General features: G+C 43.9%; 1 protein-coding gene across 1 annotated transcript in view; it reads left to right on the top strand.

Annotated features, from left to right (window-relative positions):
- DNAH8 (dynein axonemal heavy chain 8) overlaps positions 1-24,581 on the top strand; it is a 525,323-nt gene that overhangs the window by 283,986 nt on the left and 216,756 nt on the right. The window contains exons 42-43 of the mRNA XM_026649503.1: positions 6,779-6,951; positions 14,479-14,657. Of these exons, the coding sequence (XP_026505288.1) occupies positions 6,779-6,951; positions 14,479-14,657 (352 nt within the window). The remainder of the gene's footprint in view (positions 1-6,778; positions 6,952-14,478; positions 14,658-24,581) is intronic.

The raw sequence follows: 24,581 nt of genomic DNA, 5'->3' as shown, positions 1-24,581 counted from the left end.
AACGTTTTGAATTCTCTCAGCTGATGGAGAAATCCACATCAAGTCTGCAAAGGAATTCTGTTCTACTCAGCACTACCCACAAAGGCAGTAGTGACTGATGCTGCATGGTTGGGTTGGGGAGCCCATTTCAGCACCTTTACAGTACAGAGTCAGTGGCCTCAAAGAGAGGCTTGGCTTCATATCAATGTCCTGGAGCTTGATATGGTTTACTTGCATGGTCTTTCTACCACATATCAAAGATCAGAGTGTACAGATAAAACAAGGATGGTATTGTTGGTTCTTATGTAAACAGATAGGAACCAGATCAACAATCTTGTGCAAGGAAACAGTCCTTCTGTGGAATTAGTGTATCTGGCATAACATAATACTAACTGCAGTTCAACTTCCAAGCCTAAACAACACATTGCCAGACCATCTAAGCAAACATTTTTTTCAGAATCATGAATGGTCCTTAAAGGATTTGGTCATAAAGTCCATTTTCAATCAGTGGGCTGCTCCACATATAGATCTGTTTGCAATTGAACAGAACAAGAAAGTATTTTGTTCCAAGAGAGGATCAAGTCTGGGTTCTGAAGGAGATGCCTTCTTAATCCCATGGACTCCGGGCCTCTGTCATCCTAATAGCCCCAGGTTGCCCCATGCAACATTGATTTGCAGAATTCCAAAATCTCCTAGTGACATCTCATCTACCAGACTAAAATATTCAGAAGAATGGGACAACATTTCATCCAGAGTTGTCACTATCCTTACAGCATGGAAAATGTCTGGCTAGCACACTTGAAGAATTGTTCTGTTGATGTACAAAGGACATTGATTCAGAGCAGAAAGCCATCTACAAGGACAACTTATACTGCAAAATGGAAGTGTTTTTCCTTCTGGATTTGCCAATATAATCTTTCCCCAGGAGACATCAATCCCTCATATGCTTGCATATCTATTATACGTAACCTGTGGTTTGTCACTTTGTTCATTATGTACTTATATGGGTGCGATCTCTGCACATCATCTACCAATTCAAGATTGTCACAGGGTGGCTGGGCCCTGTGTTTAAAATAGATCCAGCTCCCTTGTACTAGAGCAGGTTCTCCCAGTTGAGCTAATTGAAGGGGTGGGTCTACACCTATGCTATAAAGGGTCAAAGGGAGTTTGAGTGAGGGCAGAGTTAGAAGGGGAACTGTGAAGTGAAGCTTCAGGGAGAGAGAGAAAGAGTGTCTCCTGCAGTGGTTCCAAGAAAGGGAGTTGTGATTGGGTAAGAAAAAACAGCTGAAAGTTTGTTTTGTTCTTTCTTTGGGAGAAGGCAGGCAGTCCAGGTCTTTGCATCTTCTCTAGCTGCTCAGAGAACAGTAATGGACAGTACCTTTGGGAAGAGGGGTGGTGCCTAGTTTAAGGCTGGGTGAAATTTTTTTTTATTTTTGGAACTTTGTTAATAAAAAATAGACCCCAAGAAGGGCTGTGAGAGACTGTGTTCTTACATGGCCCTGAAGAAGGTGAAATTGAGGCAGAGTGCTGCAGAGCAATCTCTGGTGTTGAGGGATGCTCAGGATGCAGCTGGCCATGTTATAAAGACCACAATGTTTTGTTTTTGTTTTTGAATGTTAAAATGTTTGTGAAAGGTCTTCTGCAAGTTTTTCCCCCCTCTGATAAGACTACCCTCTCCATATTGGAATCTTAATGTGGTACTTACCAATTTGTTGGGACCCCCATTGGAGCCATTAGCCTCATGCCCATTACTCCAGTTGTCTATGAAGACAGCATTCCTTATTGCAATTACATTGACATGCAGGGTTTGTGATTTGAAGCTCATGTGAGCCTTTCACATACAAATTTTCACAGGGATAAAGTTAGTGTGGCCATACCCTAAATTTCTTCTGAAAGTAATTTATGACTTTCATTTAAATCAGTCCATTCACATAGCATTTTTCCCCAATGATTCATACAACCAAGGTTGAGGCTGTGTTACAAACTCTGAATGTTCTCTGAGCTCTGAATGAATGAACAATATGCTGCAGTTGTGAAAAAGGCTAATATTCTGGGGTGTATTAACAGGAGTGTCCTATGTAAGTCATGGGAGGTAATTGTCCCACTCTACTTGGCACTGGTGAGGCCTCAGCTGGAATACTGTATCCAATTCTGGGCATCACTCTTTAGGAAAGATGTGGACAAATTGGAGAGAGTCCAGAGGAGAACAAAAATGAGAAAAGGCTTAGAAAACCAGAACTATGAGGAAAGGTTAAACAAACTGGGCATTGTTTAGCCTTGTAAAAGGAAGACTGAGGGAGTCAGGGGGGACCAGATAACAATTGTCAAATAAGTTAAAGGCTGTTATAAAGGCAATTGTGAAAACTGTACTCCATGTCCACCGCAGGTAGGGCAAGAAGTAATGGGCATAATCCGTCGCAAGGGAGATTTAGGTTAGATATTAGGAAATAGTTCCTCGTTATAAGGACAGTTAAGCTCTGGAATAGGCTTCCAAGGGAGGTTGTGGAATACTCAACGTTGGAGGCTTTTAAGCAGATTGGACAAACACCTGTCAGGGAGGTCTAGATTGACTTGGTCCTGCCACAGTGCAGGGGGCTGGACTTGATGACTTCCGGCGGTCCCTTTCAGCCCTGCATTTCTCTGATTGATTTTGTGCTAGACAAAAAAAAAAAAATATTCAGGCAGTCCCATAGGCTATTAACTATGAAAAGATCCAAGGTTAGGCAGCTTCAAATCAGAAAATCTTGAATTGGATGTCACATTCTCTAAAGTTATGAGGTGGCCAGTTTAGAACTCCCAGATCATGTTAGGTCACACTCCACTAGAGCACAGGCCACTTCTGCAGCCTGTTTTAGGGGAATGCCCAGAGCTAGTATATGTAGGGCTGCTACTTGAAGTAGAATACATATCTTCACTAGCCATTACTCTCTAGTTCAGGCAGCTCATTCAGATGCCCAATTTGGGAGTGCTGTGTTGCACTTTTTGTTTATTTAGAGGAGGGTACTGCGAGTCTATCTATTACATTCTGCCGGAGAGTCACCAGAAGTAGAACGTGTAAACAAGCACTTGAAGAAAAAAATGCCATTGGTAAATGGAGTTCTTTGAGATGTGTTGTTTATGTGTTCGAAGACCTGCCATCCTTTCCCCACATCTGCTGAGTCCAATAGCCTGGACTTGATAGTTGCACAGGACCTGATGATTGGTTTGTTGCTCTGTTCCCTTGTGTGGGGAGAGGCTCGAGGACATCAGGGAGCAGCTGCAACCAACAGACACTGCTGGCTAAAGTGTTCTGATCTCCAGTGCATGAGGTGTATGCACACCAGTAGCGGAACACATGTAAACAACACATCTCAAAGAACTCTGGTTACTTAAGGTAAGTAATTTCCTTTGTGATGGGAGAGACGTGGTGTGTGGCTGGGGGACAGGCAGGTGGGGCAGCAGAGAGCGTTGATCACTTGTGCTGTCCTCTCTGGCACTGCCAGTCTCATGGGTTCCTACTCCACATGTTTTCTGGCTCCCCATCCACTGTTTTTCAGATCTCCAGCACTCCCCCAACCCATAGAGCAGTGGGGCCCATGGGAATGGGGACAAGACTGAATGAGGACTGAATGCAATTGCTGTGCAGGGAAAACAGGAGGCTCAGAGGAGACGGAGTACTGGGAACACAGTGGGCTGGAAATCCAGGGGCCACATGGACTAGGGGGTTAGCATAGATGGGAAGCAGAGGACCCCGTGGGTTGTGGGGGACAGTGTCAGTTTAAAAAACAAGGAAAGTCACACAAAATGTTGGTTCAAAATAGATAAGGCTACCAAAATGATGCATGGCTCCTGAATGCAAATACACAAAAGCATAGAAATATGAAAGTAAGCCCACATATACATGGTATACAGAAACACATACACACATATTCTAGATACTCATTTTTTGAGAATGAGGATAGTGGAAATAAGTCTCTTATTTGAAGGAAAAAATGCAAATTTTTAAACAGGGCTAGCACCAAATGAGTGGGGTTAGAAAGTTGAAATTTGAGCATTATCTCATTCAGTATGCATCTGTCTGCTGTGTGAAACAGAGTATTTACACACACAAAGGTCAGTGTCAATAGAATATTGGTATACAATTATTTAAAAAAAAGTATCATTCTTGTATCCATGCTAATGTTGCAATAGAGATTTTTTTAAATGCTTATATCAGAGACCATAAAAAAACAACAACACATTTTAACTATCTCTATGCCATGCCAAATGTAAAGTTTTTAATCCCTTCTGCTGAGAACCTAGAACTGTCCAATAAAGGAACACAACCCATTTTGTTATAATGACAAAAGTTGAGGTTTTTGTCTTGTGGGGTTTCACATTCTATTTTTATACCCATAAATGCCTGCACAATTTTTTTTTCAAAGTATTGGAACATGGAGGTTTAATTTTTCTGAAACTTTTCACAACACGATACTTTGGACTAGAATATTTAGGCAACTTGTACATTCTTGTAATATTTACAAAAAAAAGTTTAAAAATCACAACCTTAACCATAGGTATCAGTTTGCAGTCCACCTGTGTATACACAAAATAAACCTTGATTAACCAAATGTCTCACATGATATCTTAAAACTTTAGATACACTGAAATGGTTATGAAATAAATACTTGGATAATCTAAAATTGAGATAATCAGGCTTCAATAATTGTGGTTTACCTGTATATATAATATAGCACTGCTAAGAATGTTAATTTTGGAGGACTCCATTTATAAGTAGTCTCTCTTCTAAGACTTGAATAAACTTGCATAGTAATCGGTCGACGCTACGCCCAGCTCATGAGACAGCTCATGGTGTCCGACATCATCAGGTGGTCCAGAGACATTTATACCGAACACATCACAGGACACCGTCAATACCGCATTGAGTAACCGACACCGCCAACCAGGGAAATAACCCACTTCCTTCCCTGAAGGACCAAGGGACGCGCCCCACGCATGTACTTATCCACTACACTGATACTGACTTGGACTCCTTATTCATTCCATGGGTGGCGTACCCGAGCCCACTTATCCACCGACACCTTAAAAACTCTTGCACCCCAATCTGGGTCTATGCAGGTTATGCGATATGTATGTATATTTTCATCCTTGCAAACGATACCTGTAACCCCCCATAACCCCAGCCTGACCCCAGATGTACAGTACCTTGCCTCTTAACTCATGTATATTTCATTTTAAACATTAATACATTTTTTTAATTTGTTACCCCCTTTTTACCCAAACATTTAGCTAATTTTCATGATCTAGTCAGTTTCCACTAGGAGAAATTGATTGTAGATGGTATTTTTGATGCAATCCTGTTAATTTATAAAGAATATACAAAATCCTGTTTCCATGAACACAGCAGGTATCAGACAGGAGATAGTTTCTTTGCTCATATTTCCATGCCTTTTTCAGCCAGCACTTTACCCAAAAGTCTCTTAGCTTTTGTTCCTCAGTGTCATTTTATCGGGACTTCTCTGGCTCTGTCTGGGGCTTCTTTGCTCTGTGTCCTTCTCTCTGTTTCTGCTGCTCCTCTCACACACTGATGCACGGAGCTCCACCAATCAAAACCCCAACCCCTGTGTTTGCAATATAGTCACCAGCAAATAGCTTTGGGACACATGGTTCAGCTTCTACTCAAACTTTGTCATGTGTCTGTTTTGGGGGATGGCTCCTATTACATAAAGGAATTTCATTGTTTAATTTAAAATGAATGAAAGGCAGCAGTTACACCTATCAGCTTCAGTGAGGTTTTGTCCAACCCTCTTCAACACCAGCATAACAATATGCTGCAAGTCCTCTGTGCCTGTGTGGGCTAGCCTGAAGTATGCTGCTCCTCTGGCATGAATGATTTGTAAACCCACTTTAACCAGCCCACTTAGTGAGGGGATTCTGCAGTGGCATGAAGCTGACGTAGGGGCTCTTATACCATTTAGGGTATTTCTGCACTGTAATGCAAGGTGTGATTGCAGCTACTGGAGCTCATACTGCTGCTTCTACACTACTATTTTTATCCATGCTAGCCTACGTAAAGTCAGGGGTGCTGCGTGCAGCAGCACCCCATGGTTTGAAATGGTTTCCAGCATACACAGGGTTTACAGTTTTGTTCAATGGCTTTCAGCACCCCCACTATAAAAATTATTCCAATGCCACTTGGTAAAGCTACTGTGTAAGTATGCCTGTGCATGCTGCAACCACATCTTGGATTGCAGTGTAGACATGTCCTTACTCTTATTACTGCACACATAGCAAGAGGAAGGAAAAAAGGGTCTCTGGAAAAAAGAGGTGTAGTTCAAAACATCCCTATGCCACACTGACCTCCTGCTGTGTTTTGGCCCTTATAGCAGTTGCAGGTTGGCTTTCAGACTGTTCTGAAATAGTGCAAGGGGAATGGACATGCACAGAGCTAATGAGAATTTAAGCCAGTTATACACATCAGCTGCTGACTTACGATATCTGCATTTTGTTTGTCCCTCATGATCTTGCTTTGTGTGTGCCTGTTAAAGCAGTGGGAGCTTTACTGTACATGAGAAATAGGTTTCTTATATGGATTCAAATTATCAGAACATTTTCTGAATTATAAACTTTAAAAATAAGTTCTTTATGCAGTGCAGAAATGTATTCAGTTTTACTCCTACCAAAGCTTGAAACAGGTGAACATGCAAGTATAGTGAAATGTTCTATCTTTATTATTCTAATGCAGTTACTCTTTATATAAGACATAATACTGGGATACTGTGCATCTGTAATACATGGCTTATTTTTCTTTTTGTTTAAGGTAAAAATGCATATCAAGTCAGTAACTGATTTTGAATGGCTAAAGCAGAGTCGATTTTATTTTAAGGAAGATGTGGATCAAGTTTGGGTATCCATTACAAATGTTGATTTTATTTACCAGAATGAATTTCTGGGATGCACTGATCGTCTGGTTATAACTCCTCTGACTGATAGGTGAGAAACAATGTTTTTCTTGGGGGTGGGGGAGAAGCCAAAAAACTGTTTAACATGCAGAGTGGCTTCTTTTATATAATACTCTGGACTGCCGTAAATATAAGATTGTACATTATGTTCCAGAACATGTAGTGAACGTCTAACTGTATGTTTGAATAGGCACCCACACCTCTTTTTCATGTAATAAAATAGAATCTCACTAATCTACATACTTTATAACTCCTACAGAAATATCTCTTCACTCTTCTCAACAATGATTTAATTAACAGCAGAAATGTATTTATATTAGTATAGTATTTTATCATTTAGGAAATATTATATTATATAATGATAACTTGATGGTAGAATTGGTATTTGAGGCCCAAGAGACTCCTGGACTTGGCTCAACAATTTGATGTGGGGGACCGAGAAATCTCCTCGTCTTCCTTTTTGTTACTTCCCTATTCACAGTCAGCAATTTTTGTAGCTTTCTTCCAATACTCATGATTGTGCACCTGGCTGTCATGCAAATTGGTCTCTCTCTAAGGTCCACTGATATCCAGTCCATGTACTGAGTCTTTTGCCTCCCCTTTGGTCATCTTCCATCCATGATCATTGCAAGGATCATCCTACCAGTATAACTCTTGGGTCTTCACTGGATATGTCTATACCAATGTATCCTAGTCTCACTCACTTGTCTTCATTTCATTTCTTATCACAGAACATTGAACCATTTGACCATCTCAACATCTTCATTTCTGTGGTGGATGATTCCTTTTCTTGTGGCTGGCCAAGTCTCTGTTCCATACATTAGGGTGGGTTGAATTAGTTTTATTGTAACTTCATGGACATCTCTTTATCACAGAGAACTGGGGTCAGCTTCCACCATTTATACTGTTCTTCACATAAGAACCTGATGAAAGCAGTCTTGCTGGTAGAACATTCAAGAAAACACCTCCATTGTTTATATCAGGCCAGAAGATCCAATGTTCTTCAATAGAACTTCAGGTTCTGCCTTTCTATTTTCCATCTCTGAATTTTTAATGGAGATGCGTGGTAGAGTTTACAGACTTCACACTAAGGCTGAGACAGGGGAAGGACCAGAGCAGGACTGGGCCAGGAAAGCTCAGCCCCTCAGGCACTGCTGAGCACGCTTCTGAGGAAAAGACCAGTATAAAGAGAGCTTCGGCAGCCAGGAACAGGGGGCGGGGGAGAGAAAATACAGAAGCCATTTTCTGAAGGAGCACTACCCTGTAGCAGCAGGAGAAGAAACCGCTACTGTGGGGGTTCGGCTGTCAGTCTTCCCTCCCCCCCTTGACACTACCCAAGAGGGAGGTAGAATGTGGGGCAAGGGCACCAGAGGGCTGCAGTCATCAGTCCTAGATGGTGGGGGTTCGAGGCAAGGACTGCAGCCATATGCCAAACTGAGACACAAGGTGTGTAGGATGTGGCCAATGGGCCAAATTTTATGGGGCTGATCTCAGGCCATCCCAAGCTGCTACACTTTTAGGGCCCTGGGCCAGAACCCCTTATACCTCACCCCAAGAAGGGCAGGGCAAGGGCTTACAGGTAAAGAAGCTGGTCCAACAAGGACCTAAGCCAAAGGGCCCAAGTCTTATTGAACTGAGAGAGAGACTGAGGTTGGCAGCCCCGACCACTAAATCTACTGGCTGACCAAACCACCCCACTAAAAGTTGTCATTGAACATGTTTGAGATCACATCTATCCTGTCACTGTCAGTTGCAGTCTTCAAGGTTTACACATTCTCTGACAGATCACCATATATTTTGTTCTTAATATTTATTTTGTGTACAAGACCCATTCCATCTATAGTGTAAGCCAGGGGTGGGCAAACTTTTTGGCTCGAGGGCCACATCAGGGTTGCAAATAGGTATGGAGGGCTGGGTAGGGAAGGCTGTGCCTCCCCAAACTGCCTGGCCCCCGCCCCCTATCTGCCCCCTCCCACTTCCTGCCCCCTGACTGCCCCCCTCAGAACCCCCAACCCATCCAATCCCCTCTGCTCCTTGTCCCCTGACTGCCCCCTCCCGGGATCCCAACCCCCGGGACCCCACCCCATATCCAACTCCGTCCCCGCCCCCAAGCCCCTTTCGGAATGTGGCCCTGCGAACATGGGCAGAGGACTCAGGAGGAGCAGGGACAGCCGCACAGCTGGAGAGAAGCGGCAGTTTCCCCTTCAAAGTGCCACTTCTCTCCGGCCGGCTGCGCGGCCGCCCGGTGCTCCTCCTGAGTCCTCCGCCCACGTTCGCTGCGCTCCCGCCACCTACACCGCTCGCCTGCTCCCCTGCCCCTGCAGTGCAGCCCCTTCCCCCCCACGAGATGTGTGCCGGTGCTGAGTTGCCTGAGTGCCCGGCCCTGGGGCCCCCTGTTGTTGGGAGGGCCGTGCCAGGGCACCCTGAGCTGTGACGCCTGGCCGGAGCCAGCCAAGCTGCCGGGCTGGTGGCGCGGCGCGCTGAGGCTGTGGGGGAGGGGAGACAGCAAGGGAGGGGCCAGGAGCAAGCCTCCCCGGTTGGGAGCTCAGGGGCCAGGCAGGACGGTCCTGCGGGCCGTAGTTTGCCCACCTCTGGTGTAAGCAGATGGGCTAGGGATTGTACCAATTTTTTCTCAAGATTCCTTGTCAGGGCTGCTTTATTTGTCTTCCTCGTGGTGCCATCAAAGATGGTGAGAGGCTGGGGTAGTGGTCCTAAGGGGTGCTGCAGTACTTTCCTTATGTCCAGATTCCTATTTGATGCATGTGGGATATGTGATCCACCTTTAATACAATCTCCTTGTTTGAGGCTTTTGTTTTCCTGGATTTCTTTATCATTGAATGTCTTTTGTTTTTGCTTTGGCTTATCATAGGAGTTCTGGGTTGGCTGCACAGTTTCTAGCCTGTTATGTCTGAATTCTATATATACACCTTCGCATGTAACAGATTGTGACAGGGTTGGGGGGAAAACCCCATCCAGTGTGGGATGAGTGCACCCCACACAGCCTCCTAAGCCCCAGTCAATGTACTCACCCCTAATAGCTGGCAGTGTGGCCCAATGGCCAAAGTCAATAGGTTCGCCCATCTTAACGGGCAGTAAGGTCTATTGGTCAGTCTATAGCATTGCCCCTCCTAGTGGGCAGTAAGGCCTAGAAGGTACAGTCAGTAGATTCGCGCCAGGGAGACAGGGGCAATAAGGCCTAGTCGTCAGCAGACTGTGTCCTTTCTCCCTGGCAGTCAGCCCCAACTGAGGTGAGCTGCTCCCTTTTATACCAGTGCACCTGGAGAATGCCCAGTAGAGTGAAGGGGGCATGGTTTCCTCAGCCCACAATGTAGGGTTAACTCTTCCCTATCCAGTACAGAGCGAGTGAGTTCCATCACACAGATCCTCGCTAACATCTTCTGGAGCTACAGAACAAGTGAAGAGACAGACTAATTCATTTAGTTCTACAAATGGATTGACCCAGGTCTTCTCCAATGTATCTGTCAGTGACTGACATCTTTTTCATCTCTCTGTAACCTGGGTGGCTCAAGATCTGCATGAGATATACCAGGCATCTGGATCTGTACCATTTGCCTTATTTTCCTAAAAACAGGTATTTCTGCACTCTGCAGTTAGGTAATACCTGTTCACTGCCCCAGCCTCAGGACTGAATCCTTTGGTCCCATCTGCTGACTGTGTCTTTATTGACAGTCTCCTGAATGGCCTGATCTACAGGAATTTTTCCAAAGGGTTTCATGACCCCATCTGTACAGAGAAGCCTCTGTTTTTGAAATGATCACACACCTCAGGATGTTCTATCTCCAACTATGGCATTTGTATGAAGAACACTAGCAGATAGTATAATTTTGCTTGTCATAAGCCAGAACACTAAGATATCATGACTCCGGTCATGGTTAGGTGAAGAAGCCCAGTCACCTTTTCTGGATGCTTGAGAAAAAGGCCAGGAACCACAACAACCGTAACAGTTTAATTCATCCAGAATGCTGATAAGTCGTTGTTTTCATTACTAAAATGGTTCAGGTACATGTTAAAAAGCTGAAATCCAAACACAGGATGAATGGTTGAGGACATCATTCAACTGGTTTATGTTGCCATATAGCTTCTCCATCTAGTTTGTGTCATTGAGGCTTTGTAAATCAATCAGATGGTGGTCCTCCATCCAGGTATAAAAGCCCTTCCTGACTAATCTCAGCAGGGCCTTGTAGACTGATTTATGTAGTCTAACAGCTCAGTGGTGATTGTGTCCCTGCAGTACACTCCGATGGAACTTTCAGCAGTAATACTGGACTCCAAGATCATTGGAATCTTTTCCCAGTGATTGACATCATATTGCATATTTTATGAAATGCTCCCATTCTGATAATTATGGATTGGAATATTATCATTTTTTGTCATTCTTCCACAGTATTTCTGCATACAATGCGTGGTCAAAGACACATACTTTGTAAGACATAAATTGAGTTTTTTCCAAATATTTTCAGAGTCTGATTAAGGATTTTTTTAGGCTGTGGACATCTCCATTGGTGGTGCATTCATGATCGGCAAATACCCAACCTTGTCCTGAGTCATACTGATCTTGTCGCATGCTTGGATGTTGAACTCAATCCAGGAGCTGATTGGTTATTTACATCTGTCTGCCTGAGCAGAGACCATACTTCATTCTTAACTTGAGCATTGTGAATGGCCTCTTCATAGTGTACCTCCACTGGTTCCATCCAGAAGGGCCAACTCAGTTACCAGCATTATAAAGAGAAAGCAGTACTGGTGGAGGAGTGATGCTGTGGTTTTTGACTTTCTCCGCATGTGGAGGCTTCTTGGCTTGTTCAGTAGTTCATATCTGAGGCTGCACTGCAATACCATTTAATCTTTGATGTCCCTGCATCACTGAGTGTGTCTCCTCAAGTCTGTTGCTGTTATCATATGTCAAAGTTGTAGAGATGCAAGGCAGAATGTTGGATGGTATTGACCCACCTGATTCCTCCTCATTAGCCAGCTTCTGCAGACAGAGGTCAATGTCCATTTCCTCCAGCTGCCTATAAGATATCCATGATCTAGTTGGTTGAGTGCCTGAAACAACTCCATATTGCTTGTGGAGGATATCCTGTTACCATGGATAGTGAAGTGCTTTGGAGGTTTCTGCAAACCTCCACTAATGTCATATATATAATCTTGGGGAGGGGGAAGAGGAAGACTGTATGAATCTTTGAATTCATGAGGCTGGTGTACTCTCTTTTGTGTCCCCTGTTAACACATGCAGGAAGTCCATGAGAGATTTTTGGCATTGGGGTGTAATAATTATCAAGCCCCTCTGGCTGTAGATGCCATGATTGATCAATCTTGGATTCCTTCACATTTAACTGCATGATCGGCACATTGCTTTGAAACCTGATCAGTCTTCTGACAAAAGTGAATCCAGTTCAGAGGCCATTCTTGGATTCTCATTGACTAACATTGCCTTAGATAGGTTTTCTGGTATTGCCATAAGTTTGCCATTATCTGATATCTCCAGGCTACTACTGAATTCTGCTTCCAGTGTTCTCCAAATGTTTGTGACTTGATTTTTTTTTTAATACCCAGAGAGCTCATATTGGTCACCAGTTTCTCTGGCATGTTCACCACTGATACAAGATGAGGCTTTGAGAACAAATTAGGCTATTTAGTTATTTGCACTGTCGTACTTTTTTTTCTTTCATAAAGTATATACTGTCATCATCTTCACCTTGACAAAACTTCTGCTTTTCTGATGGTCTTGTGTAGGCTCTAACAAGATCTGTGATTTGTGTGCGTCTGCTGCTACCATCTCCCTTTATGTAACAGCCAATATCTTTCTGTCCATCTTCTCTTCTCTTCTGCTCTTTTCTATACATTCCTGTTTGACCTGAGATCTACTGCTTGCAATGGTGGCTCTCAGGACTTGGTCTCTTTCACATAAATGGTTACTTTTGTCATAAAATATACAGACTTTTTCTTATATTCTGGTGGATGATGCTCCCATTCCCCTTATTGATTTGCATGATTTATGGCCAACTTCTTCACTACAGGTGGAGCATTTTGCCTATTTTTCATGCTGTTGCAGAGTTTTCTTGTGTGTAAATATCTTTCTGCAGTTTAGGTGGTAAAATGTTTGTTGCTTCATTGGTGTCTTTATAGTGAATAATGGTGGCACATTTTTGGATCTCTGTCTCTTAAAAGATTCTTCCATGATTCCATGTCTCTTGGTTTGGTCAGTTCTGTGAAAGAAGCCTCCACATCACATATCACACACAAGTTTTTAGATCTTTTACTCAGTTCGTGAATGCTTTTTGGGAACCTCTGAATCAGATTCGATTGTTCATTCAGTAATCACAATAGCATCACAGTCAAATCTGAAGCAAACACAGGAAAAAATATGTAAATCGTAGGTCACAGTACCTTATTATATACAAAAACTACCAAAAATTGATTTTAAGTTTAGAAATCGGTGTAGAATCAAATCATTTTTCATGTGAAGCGTGACCTCCATTATTATGTATTTGGTAGTTGCCATGTTAATGGTTATGCAAATAAGACATTTTTTCATAGTATTCATTATTGTAATGTAAAAAAAGTAATTACCCAAAATTGGGTGAAGATGTATTCATGGAAACAGGCCTACCTCCACCTTTTAAGCTACCATGCAGAAAGGTCCACCACATATTTTTGTAATATGTATGAAATAATAATTTAAAAAATGGGAATTTGCCCACCCAGATGGTACCAAAAAGTTGTCTGGCTCATGGGCTAACAGTCCAGTAACCTACTTTTGTCCTTTAATTGTTCAGATGTCCTATATTTTCTTTATCACAACCCTAGAATTCATTTATACTTCGTGGAATCCTGCTCACTTGGGGTTAGATTACATCTTTAGACTTGGCCCTGAGCAAGGATGACTTATACTTAACTGCTCCTCCGTAGGAGTAGCTTTACAAAAGAATTGTGACTCAGAGGCACAGTCATTCCTGGCCTCTGAGTAAATTACTGCAGCCCTTGAAAAGATGCATCTTATTTATTTCTTGGGTATGGACACCTATTCTGACCTAAGGCTTTGTTCACTCTGTCTCTCTCCACCCTTTCCCATCCATTGTCTCACTGGGATGAATATCCAGAGAACAGGGGCTGTGCTCTACAACAGACCCAAGTCTGGGTAAATCAAGCAGTGGGGGTTGGGTGGCCTCCTTACTCTCCCAGATGGTCCAGCTTGGCCAAGCAAAGCAGGGTCACAAGTTAGCCTTTTATTAAAGAAAGGTTGGATTGTGCCTTTAACTGCAGTTGCCCCAGGAGGCATTGTGTCTCAGAGAAATATCTCTGAGGCTCAATTCCCTCCCTGCTCCCCCTTTTCCTGGAGGTGGGGGAAGGGTAGGAGGATAATAATTTACTGTTGTCCTGTACTAGCCACAAATTACAATACCCCCTGAATTGTGTTGGCTCAGATATGCTGGCTGGCATGTTGAGGGGGCTAATATTGCTTTATTATATGCATGTAGGTTTTATTTCTCACTTTCATCTGTAGTTAATTATCAATTTGAATTAACATTTACAGATGCTATATAACCTTAGCTCAGGCTTTGGGAATGAACATGGGAGGAGCTCCAGCAGGACCAGCTGGAACTGGTAAAACAGAAACTACAAAAGACATGGGAAAGGCTCTGGGAAAATATGTAGTAGTATTTAACTGTTCTGATCAAATGGACTTCAGAGGCTTGGGTAGGATTTTCAAAGGTAAGATTTTCCATGTTGCATGTACTGAGAAACAAAGAACAAATTATTTTTTATTAAATCATAATAGCCACATAGGATAAAATTTTCACAGGCACTTAACCCCCATTTTCAATAGTGACTTAGGAGCAAGTAGGAGGACTCCTAAGTGCCTAAGAGCCTAAATCACTTTTGAAAATGAGTAGAAGTTCACTACTAACCTGCGACTGCCTCTGAGTATAGGCATTGCTGCCTACCTGTGGGCATCCAAATCCTATCTCCTGCCTAAGCCCCGGAGTGATTCACAAACGAGGGGAAGATGGGCATTCAGCAACCTAAATCTTCTGAGGGGCCAGATCCGATAGATGTGTTCAGAGCCTGCCTACTGGATCAGGCCCCAATAGATGAGCTTACACAGAATAGCTGGAGGGGCAGGATCTCCCTCATAACTTTTAGCCCTGTAGTTAGGGTACTCACTTGGGAGGTGGGAAAGTCCCCTCTCCATCTAAGAGAGAGAAGGGATTTGAACCAGGATCTACCACCTGTCAGGTGACTGCTCTAACCATTGGGCTATAAGTCTAATGTAGGGAGTCCTTCAGTCTCTCCTGTTGGAGCTGTTGCATTGTGGGTAAATAAGATAAGAATAATTGGAGCAGGGGGATTGGATCCTGGGTGTGCCACATCCTGGGTGACTGCTCTAATTGTCAGGCTATAGAATCAATCTTATGCTTGTATTCTCATTTTCACTTTCTTAGTCAATTTAAATATTAATGCCTATCCATACAAATATGCTTTCCTGAGGTACACTCATTTAGTCTTTTTCAATAATAGATGTATTACACACAAAGTTAAAAGAACATTATCAGGGTTGCAAAGTCAAGAAATCAAAGCTAAGAAATTCCAGAATTGCCTGGGTTCAGCTCCTTGAGTACGCATTATAATGTACTCTTTAATTACATGATCAAAAGTTAGCTTATCCCAGTTATTGGTGACCTGAGATAACTGCAGTGAAAACATGCAGTCACAGCCAATCCAAAGTATCTGTACATGTTAATCTTCCAATCCCTTCCCACTAGCCCCTTGAGCAGATAATCCCGAGTGCTATCTACCCATACTTTGACCATTGACTGGAAGGCAGTGGAGGGCAACAAAAATGATTAGGGGGCTGGAGCACATGACAAATGAGGAGAGGCTGAGGGAACTGGGATTATTTAGTCTGCAGAAGAGAAGAATGAGGGGGGATTTGATAGCTGCTTTCAACTACCTGAAAGGGGGTTCCAAAGAGGATGGATCTAGACTGTTCTCAGTGGTAGCAGATGACAGAACAAGGAGTAATGGTCTCAAGTTGGGGGAAGTTTAGGTTGGATATTAGGAAAAACTTTTTTACTAGGAGGGTGGTGAAGTACTGGAATGGGTTACCTAGGGAGGTGGTGGAATCTCCATCATTAGAGGTTTTTAAGGCCCGGCTTGACAAAGCCCTGGCTGGGATGATTTAGTTGGGGGTTGGTCCTGCTTTGAGCAAGGGGTTGGACTATATGACCTCCTGAGGTCCCTTCCAACCCTGATATTCTGTGATATGTGTACCTTCATATGCATCTGCTCAGCTCCTTGGTCCCATTGTTTGTCTATTTTCTGTAGCTGCACCCATCAACCACTCTAAGAAGAAAATATGATTACTTAGCTCTATTGTAACAGTACTTCGAATTATGGTTCACATGTGTATTCCACCACCTGCCCTATGTCCCCTCTGCACTGGAGTTTTCAGACACATTTCCAATGTAAAGGAACTGAGAGTGGAAGGGGAGAGGGGAAGGTTGGCATGGCACCACACTTATATAGCCTTAGAAAGGGCCATGGGGAGGTGCAGAGTGCCTGTGCCACCTTGATGGGTACTGTAACAGAAAGCTCTCTGGCTCCAGCTTGCTGGGTGTGCACACATTCCTGTGTGGAATACATGAATGAACCACATCTCAAAGGACAACTGTTGTAATACAGGCAAGTAACCACTTTATCCTCTTTCCTAAGGCAGTTCTCTAAAAAGCATAAATGCTCAGACCACTCTTGACCTCCAAAGCCAAAAAAAAATGATGCTTCATCTTTCTCAGAGTCCTCAGTGTGGGATTTTTCTGCCCAGAGATTAGCCACTCCAATACCAAAGGCAGAGCATACCTTTTGGCTTGCCACTCCCTGGTACTGCCCCATACTGGCTCTCATAGAGCATGGCCTTTGACTTCTGTACCCATTCCAGGATGATCAAGACTGGCTACTTCATCAGTGGCAACAGTGGATCCACCATCAGTGTTGTTGGTAGGGCAGTGGACATTATTGGTACTGACCATGCCAGAGCCCTATGTAGCTGCAAAAGATCTGCTCTTCCTCTTGGTACCACTTCACTGCTCATCCAAACTAACCGCACCTTGTTGGGGCTGTCACATGCAGTGCAGACATCAGCACTGACATTGGGGTCTGTTATAGTAACTGTGACCAGAGGTCCTCAGTCTCCTCTATGACTTCACCCAGACTACAGGTCTGCTTTGCCTCAGTGCATGGTACCAATAGCTAGGAAGCCCCTGATGTTGCCCCTGGTATCTCAGTCCTGCCATATATCACTGTCCTGATCTCTGATGACACCTTCTAGTACCACACCACCCTTGCCTTTGGAGCATTCTGATCCTCGTTGGAGTCTGAAGTGGGTTCCTATGTCTCCCCCTATGTCTTGTCTGGTACTAGATGACATTAAGCTCTACCCAAAGCTGCTGGAAAGGATGGCTACATCACTTGGTATCCAGATGGAGCTCTTGGAGTAGAGTCCTCATAATCTCATGGACATTTTACACCCCAGCTGTATCAGGGAAAGATGCCCTTCCTGTAAGTAAGGCTATAATGCAGCTCATTATGTCCCTATGGCAAACCCCTTCATCAGTCATGCTTGTGGCAAAGTGCATAGAACATAAATGCCAAGTTCTGTCCCAGACATATGGACACTTCTATCAACACTTCCACGCCAGGCCCTCTGATAATGGTAGGTAGTAAATAAAAGACCACTGCCAAGGTAGAGCAAAAGCTGCCCTCAAAGAAAAGGACACACAAAAATTATATATATATTTTTTGATAAAAGGTATTATTCAATTGCAGTGGTACATCTGCATATAGCTACCTATGAGACTTTCTTATCCTGATACGACTATTAAAATGTGTCTACTATGTTCAAATTCCTAAACAAGCTACCTGAGGACTGTAGGAACAAGTTTCAGTTCCTTCTGATGGAGAGTCGTTTGATCTTCCAAGCTGCTCTTCAGACTTTCCTTGATGCTTCAGACTTAGCTGCAAGGGTCATGGTGACAGCCATAACCATGCACCATTTGTAGTGGCTTCAGTTGCTGGAGATTCCTGTAGAGGTGCAGCAGACTCTTGAAGACCTCCTCTTTGAAGGCTGTGCTTTATTTTTCTTTAAGCCTGGTGAGGAAGTACACACACTGAAAGTCTCCAGGGCTGTGCAAAAGTCACTGGTCTTTATATGCCAGCCTGGGAAAGCACTATGTTTCAGCATCAGTTTCAGCTGAAACAGCAGTATTACCCACCCAGACACCTGGACAAGTCCAGGTACAAACCCAGACAACTTAGAAGAAGGCCTACTCCATCTACCTCTGTGGTCATTTTCATTCAGACAGCTGCAGGCCTCAAAGGAGCCTGTTTGACTCCTCTGTCAAGGATAGCCTACTTGTCAGATCCAATCTCTGTTTCTCCTACTTCCTATGTGTGTAGCAGTCCATCACCTCAAACAAGTGGCTACTAAGAACAGTGGAATGTGGATATACCCTGAAGTTTCTTTCTTTCCCCTCGTTGGCCCCCCTTCCCTGTCCCTTTTCAGGGACCCATATCCAAGTCTGTACTAAGACAAGTGCAAACTCTTCATTCTTTGGGAATTGCAAAGGAATTGACCCCTCAGTACCAGGAAAGGGGTTTCTACTCCCACTACTTCCTATATCCAAAACAAAACGAGTCTCAGGCCACTTCTAGACCTTCAGAACTTGAACAAATACATCAAGAATCTGAGGTTCCTTGTGGTTTCCCTTGTAGCTATTATCCCTTCATCAGAGCCAAGTGATTGGTATGCTGACCTTGATTTGTGAGATGCATATTTCCACATGGCAATCTACCCAGGCCACAGAATATTCCTAAGGTGCATAATAGGAAGAGATCACTTGTAGTTCACAGTTCTACCATTTGGCCTGTCATCTGCATTGAGGACTTTCACTAGATTCATGGTGGTGGTAGCAGCTTGCCTCCACCATTGGGATGTCCAGAGGTATCTGTACCTGGATGATTGGTTAGTGTGGGGTCATTCCTGTCAACAAGTGGAAGGAAGTATCTATTGGATGCTCTCTCTGTTCCAATCCCTAGGCCTGGAAGTGAACAAGAGACATTGATCTTCAAAGCTCTCCAGAGAATAGAATTTATTGGGGCAGTCCTGGGGGTTTCAGCTCCAACCCAGGTTGTTTCTTCTTTGAGACCCCTGTATGCCATTCAGAAGCAGTCCCCAAAGCTCAGTAAGGAACTGCCTCAGGCTCCTAGGACCTATGGTAGCATGGACTTGTGACCTCCCCCTCCCCTATTCCAGACTACATCTCAGAGGCTTGCACACACAGCTCAGGTCAATTACTGCCCTCATATGCACCATCTGGACAAGCTAGTGTTTATTCCAGGCAAGGGGTTGGTGGATGAATCATGGCATGTAGGGGAATCCATTCTCACCAATTCTCCCCTCTATGATCAGATGATGGATGCTTCTGCCACGATGTGGGGAGTGCATTTGGGCAATCTAAAGGGTCATGGCTTGTGGTCTCTCACGAGGTCCAATTACACATAAATGTTCTTGAGTTATATGCAATATCCAGAGTGTGTCAGTTTCTTCCACACATACAGGACAGAATCAAATCAATCATCCAGGTGCTCACTGACAATACCACAGTAGTGTTTTTATGTGTACAAACAGGAGGGTGCCATATCAGGCAGCTTGTCTCAGGAGGCAATCAAGCTGTGGGTTTCTGCATATGGAATTTACTAACCCTCAAAGCATCTCACCTGCTGGGAGTCCAGAATGCCCTAGCAGACTGCCCAAACAAGTCATTCAATTTGGATCACAAATGGTCTCTCCAGCTGGCTACTCTAAGATCAGTTTTTCAAGTAGGGGTTGTCTCTACAGTTGATTTGCTTGCAACTCTCCAGAACTGGAAGTGTTCCTGATTCTGTTCAAGTATAGGTCACAGCCCCGAGTCCATCTCAGATGCATTCCTCTTTTCATTGGACAAGGACCTGCTGTACATGTAGCCACCAGTGCCTCTTATCCCCAGGGTTATTGTCAAGCTGAAACAAGAACAAGGCAAAATTATCCTAATTGTTTCATATTGGCCAAGGACATTGTGGTACTCCGATCTACACAAGCCATTCCTTCAAGAACCTACTTCTAATAAAAAATCTGATATTCTAGAATCATGGGCAGGTGTTGCACCTGAACCCTCAGTCGGTGTAGCTCATGGCCTACTTCCTCGGCAATTAAACCCAGAGGAGGTGCACTGTTCGATAGCAGTTCAGAATGTCCTGCTCAATAGTAGGAAACCATCCAAGAGATCTACTTACCTTAGTAATTGGAAGTTTCTTCTAACTGGGCAATTAGTCATGGTGTGTATCCTACACAATCTACAATTCAAAAGATTTTGGATTATTTGTTACACCTTAAAGGTCTGGCAGTCAGCTCCATCAAGGTGCATCTGGTCACAATACAGGCATGCAATGCTGAAATTGAGGGCAGGACTGTATCTCTAACACTATGACTACCAGCTTCCTAAAAGCTCTAGAGAGGTTGCTCCCACCATGAGAGATCCTACTCCACTGTGAGATTTGAATTTAGTACTGTCAACTCTTATGGGACCTCTTTTTGAGCCTTTAGCCTCCTGCTTGTTGTTACACCTCTCAGCAAAGGTGGCCTTTTTAATAGCCATCTCCACTACAAGGAGAGTGGGGGAACAGTGTACCCTGGCAATGAATCCTCCATTTACCATTTTTTTACAAGGACAAGGTGTGGCTTAGCCCACACCCTAAGTTTCTTTCCAAAGTAGCATCTGATTTCCGTCTCAGTCAGTCAATGTACTTATCTGTCATCTTTTCAAAGCCACATGCTCACAAAGATGAACAGAAGCACCACACTTTGGATGTTCGCCAGGCCCTGGCTTATTACTTGAATAAACCAAAGATCTTCCAGTTCTCTTCTAAACTTTTTTTACTTTGTGCAGAATGAATGAGAAGCCATCTTGTCGCCAAATGGATCACCAGCTGTGTTTTCATATGCTATGCTGCCAAGGGTATTGTGCTCTTAAGAAGCTGTTAGAGCAGTGGTCCCCAAACTTTTTACCTCATGCCCCCCATCTCTGTCTGTGCCCCCTTTCCCCCCAAGCTGGGGCCGGGAGGGGGGATGTGGACATGGGTAAGGGGGCCAAGGCTTGGGCCACAGCTGGGGGACAGGAGCGGATCCCGGGTGTGGAGTCAGCAGCCGGGGCCAGGAGTGGAGCTGGGTGGTGCTCCCACCCTCCATGGGTGCTAGCCTGGGCCCCAGCTAAGCTCCTTGAACATTCCTCAGCACCCCCCTTGGGGGGCATGCCCCCCAGTTTGGGGACCTCTGTGTTAGAGCATTCATCTAGAGCACGCTCCACCTCCTCAGTGTTCATGGGGAAAGATCCATATCGTGGACATCTGCAGAGCAGAGACATGGTCCTCAGACCACATATTAGCTAGATGCTGTGTAATTATTGATGCATCAAGGGAAGATGTGAATGTGGGCTGAGTGGTCCTGCAGTCCCTCTTCCAATGATACTCCTAGTCCCCACTCCAATGAAAACCGTTTAGGAGTCCCCTACAGGGTAAGAGACATATACAATCACTTGAAGAGAAGAGTTACTTTTTGTGACTACTGTTCTTCGAGATGTGTTCCATTACCCAACCCACCCTCCTTCCCCAATGCATTGGAATCTAATTTCTAAGATTCTGGTATAAAGGTACTGAAGGATGGGCTAGTCAGCTCCACCCTTTATCCCTTCGACTCGGAGGATGTGGGATGCCAGGGCACAGGGTTGGCCGCTCTGCAGGTACTGCTAGGGAAAACTCTCCTGCACATCCCTGCACATATGTACAGTGTAATGAACATATGTAATACATCTCAAAGAACAACACTTATGAAAAGGTGAGTAACCATTTCTTTTCCTTTAACCTTATTCTTGGAAATGGCTGAAATCTTCTTAAATAGTCAACTTGAGGCAGACACCCAGCCTGGAAAATTTCAGCCCAAACAACTAAGGTGTGGCAAAGTTGTAAGCAACTGACAACTGGGTCTTTACACCCCATCATCTCAGGCATTGGCACCCTGACAGCAGGATTGTCTGGCTATGTAGACTCCCTCCTCAGGCCCTACGCTACCAGCACTCCTAGCTTTCTTCGAGACACCACTGACTTCCTGAGGAAACTACAATCCATTAGTGATCTTCCTGAAAACACCATCCTAGCCACTATGGATATAGAAGCCCTCTACACCAACATTCCACACAAAGATGGACTACAAGCTGTCAGGAACAGTATCCCCAATAATGTCATGGCAAGCCTGGTGACTGAACTTTGTAACTTTGTCCTCAACCATAACTATTTCACATTTGGGGACAATGTGTACCTTCAAATCAGCGGCACTGCTATGGGTAGCTGCATGGCCCCACAGTATGCCAACATTTTTATGGCTGACTTAGAACAACGCTTCCTCAGCTCTCATCCCCTAATGCCCCTACTCTACTTGCGCTACATTGATGACATCTTCATCATCTGGACCCATGGAAAAGAAGCCCTTGAGGAATTCCATCATGATTTCAACAATTTCCACCCCACCATCAACCTCAGCCTGGACCAGTCCACACAAGAGATCCACTTCCTGGACACTACAGTACTAATAAACGATGGCCACATAAACACTACCCTATACCGGAAACCTACTGACCGCTATACTTACCTACATGCCTCCAGCTTTCATCCAGACCACACCACTCGATCCATTGTCTACAGCCAAGCTCTACGATACAATCACATTTGCTCCAACCCCTCAGACAGAGACAAACACCTACAAGATCTCTATCAAGCGTTCTTACAACTACAATACCCACCTGCTGAAGTGAAAAAACAAATTGACAGAGTCAGAAGAGTACCCAGAAGTCACCTACTACAGGACAGGCCCAACAAAGAAAGTAACAGAACGCCACTAGCCGTCACCTTCAGCCCCCAACTAAAACCTCTCCAGCGCATCATCAAGGATCTACAACCTATCCTGAAGGACGATCCATCACTCTCACAGATCTTGGGAGACAGGCCAGTCCTTGCTTACAGACAGCCCCCAAACCTGAAGCAAATACTCACCAGCAACCACACACCACACAACAAAAACACTAATCCAGGAACCTATCCTTGCAACAAAGCCCGTTGCCAACTCTGTCCACATATCTATTCAGGGGATACCATCATAGGACCTAATCACATCAGCCAGACCGTCAGGGGCTCGTTCACCTGCACATCTACCAATGTGATATATGCCATCATGTGCCAGCAATGCCCCTCTGCCATGTACATTGGCCAAACCAAACAGTCTCTACGTAAAAGAATAAATGGACACAAATCAAACGTCAAGAATTATAACATTCAAAAACCAGTTGGAGAACACTTCAATCTCCCTGGCTACTAGATTACAGACCTAAAAGTTGCAATATTACAACAAAAAAAACTTCAAAAACAGACTCCAATGAGAGACTGCTGAATTGGAATTAATTTGCAAATTGGACCCCATTAAATTAGGCTTGAACAAAGACTGGGAGTGGATGGGCCATTACACAAAGTAAAACTATTTCCCCATGCTTATTTCCCCTCCCCCCACAGTTCCTCATATCTCCTTGTCAATTGCTGGAAATGGGCCATTTTCATTACCACTACAAACAGTTTCCCCCCCTCTCTCCTGCTGATAAAACCTGATCACTCTCCTTATAATGTGTATAGTAACACCCATTGTTTCATGTTCTCTGTGTGTATATATATATATCTTACTACTGTATTTTCCACTACATGCATCTGATGAAGTAGGCTGTAGCCCACGAAAGCTTATGCTCAAATAAATTTGTTAGTCTCTAAGGTGCCACAAGTACTCCTTTCAGAGTAGCAGCTGTGTTAGTCTGTATCCGCAAAAAGAACAGGAGTACTTGTGGCACCTTAGAGACTAACAAATTTATTAGAGCATAAGCTTTTGTGGGCTACAACCCACTTCTTCGGATGCAAGTACTCCTGTTCTTTTTGCGGATACAGACTAACACAGCTGCTACTCTGAAACCTGGGTCTTTATAGTGTCCGCAACATTAATAATAGGTGGTGCTACCAGCCCTTCCTACAATAATTTTGTTTTGAAAGCTTCATAATTAGGATGCTAGTCAGATTCTTGTCGTTTAATAGAAAAGTGTCAAGATACTGCCTTTTTGGAACTCCATGAATATTGTAGAGAGAGAGATTAGTTTTTTGTTTAAGTACAATAGCAGAGGCCAGGAGAAAGTGTGTGACAGCTGGAGAGAAAGCATTCTTGGCTGAGGGGATCTGGATGTGGATGAACTTCCACAGGAGATTAGGTGAATCTAAAGTCTTGCCAGCTTTAGGAAATACTGCAAAATTTTCCTCTTCCAAAAGCCATTTCTATTCTAGCAAGAATGACATTCACAAGATTGACACCCTCATCTACCCAAACACTCTGCCCACAGGAAAAAAACACCCAACTCCCTGAAACAAACAGATAAACCAAACAATAAAATGAAAATGCCATAGCCAAAGTAGAGATTTTTCCCCCAAAAGAAAAGAGTCAGACTCCAGGAAGTCCACTAGGAA

The sequence above is a fragment of the Terrapene carolina genome, unplaced genomic scaffold, assembly GCF_002925995.2.
Source record: "Terrapene carolina triunguis isolate 2854851 unplaced genomic scaffold, T_m_triunguis-2.0 Scaffold85, whole genome shotgun sequence".
NCBI lineage: Eukaryota > Metazoa > Chordata > Testudines > Emydidae > Terrapene > Terrapene triunguis.
The sequence above is the reverse complement of the archived record's forward strand: the minus strand, read 5'-3'. Positions and strand labels throughout refer to the sequence as shown.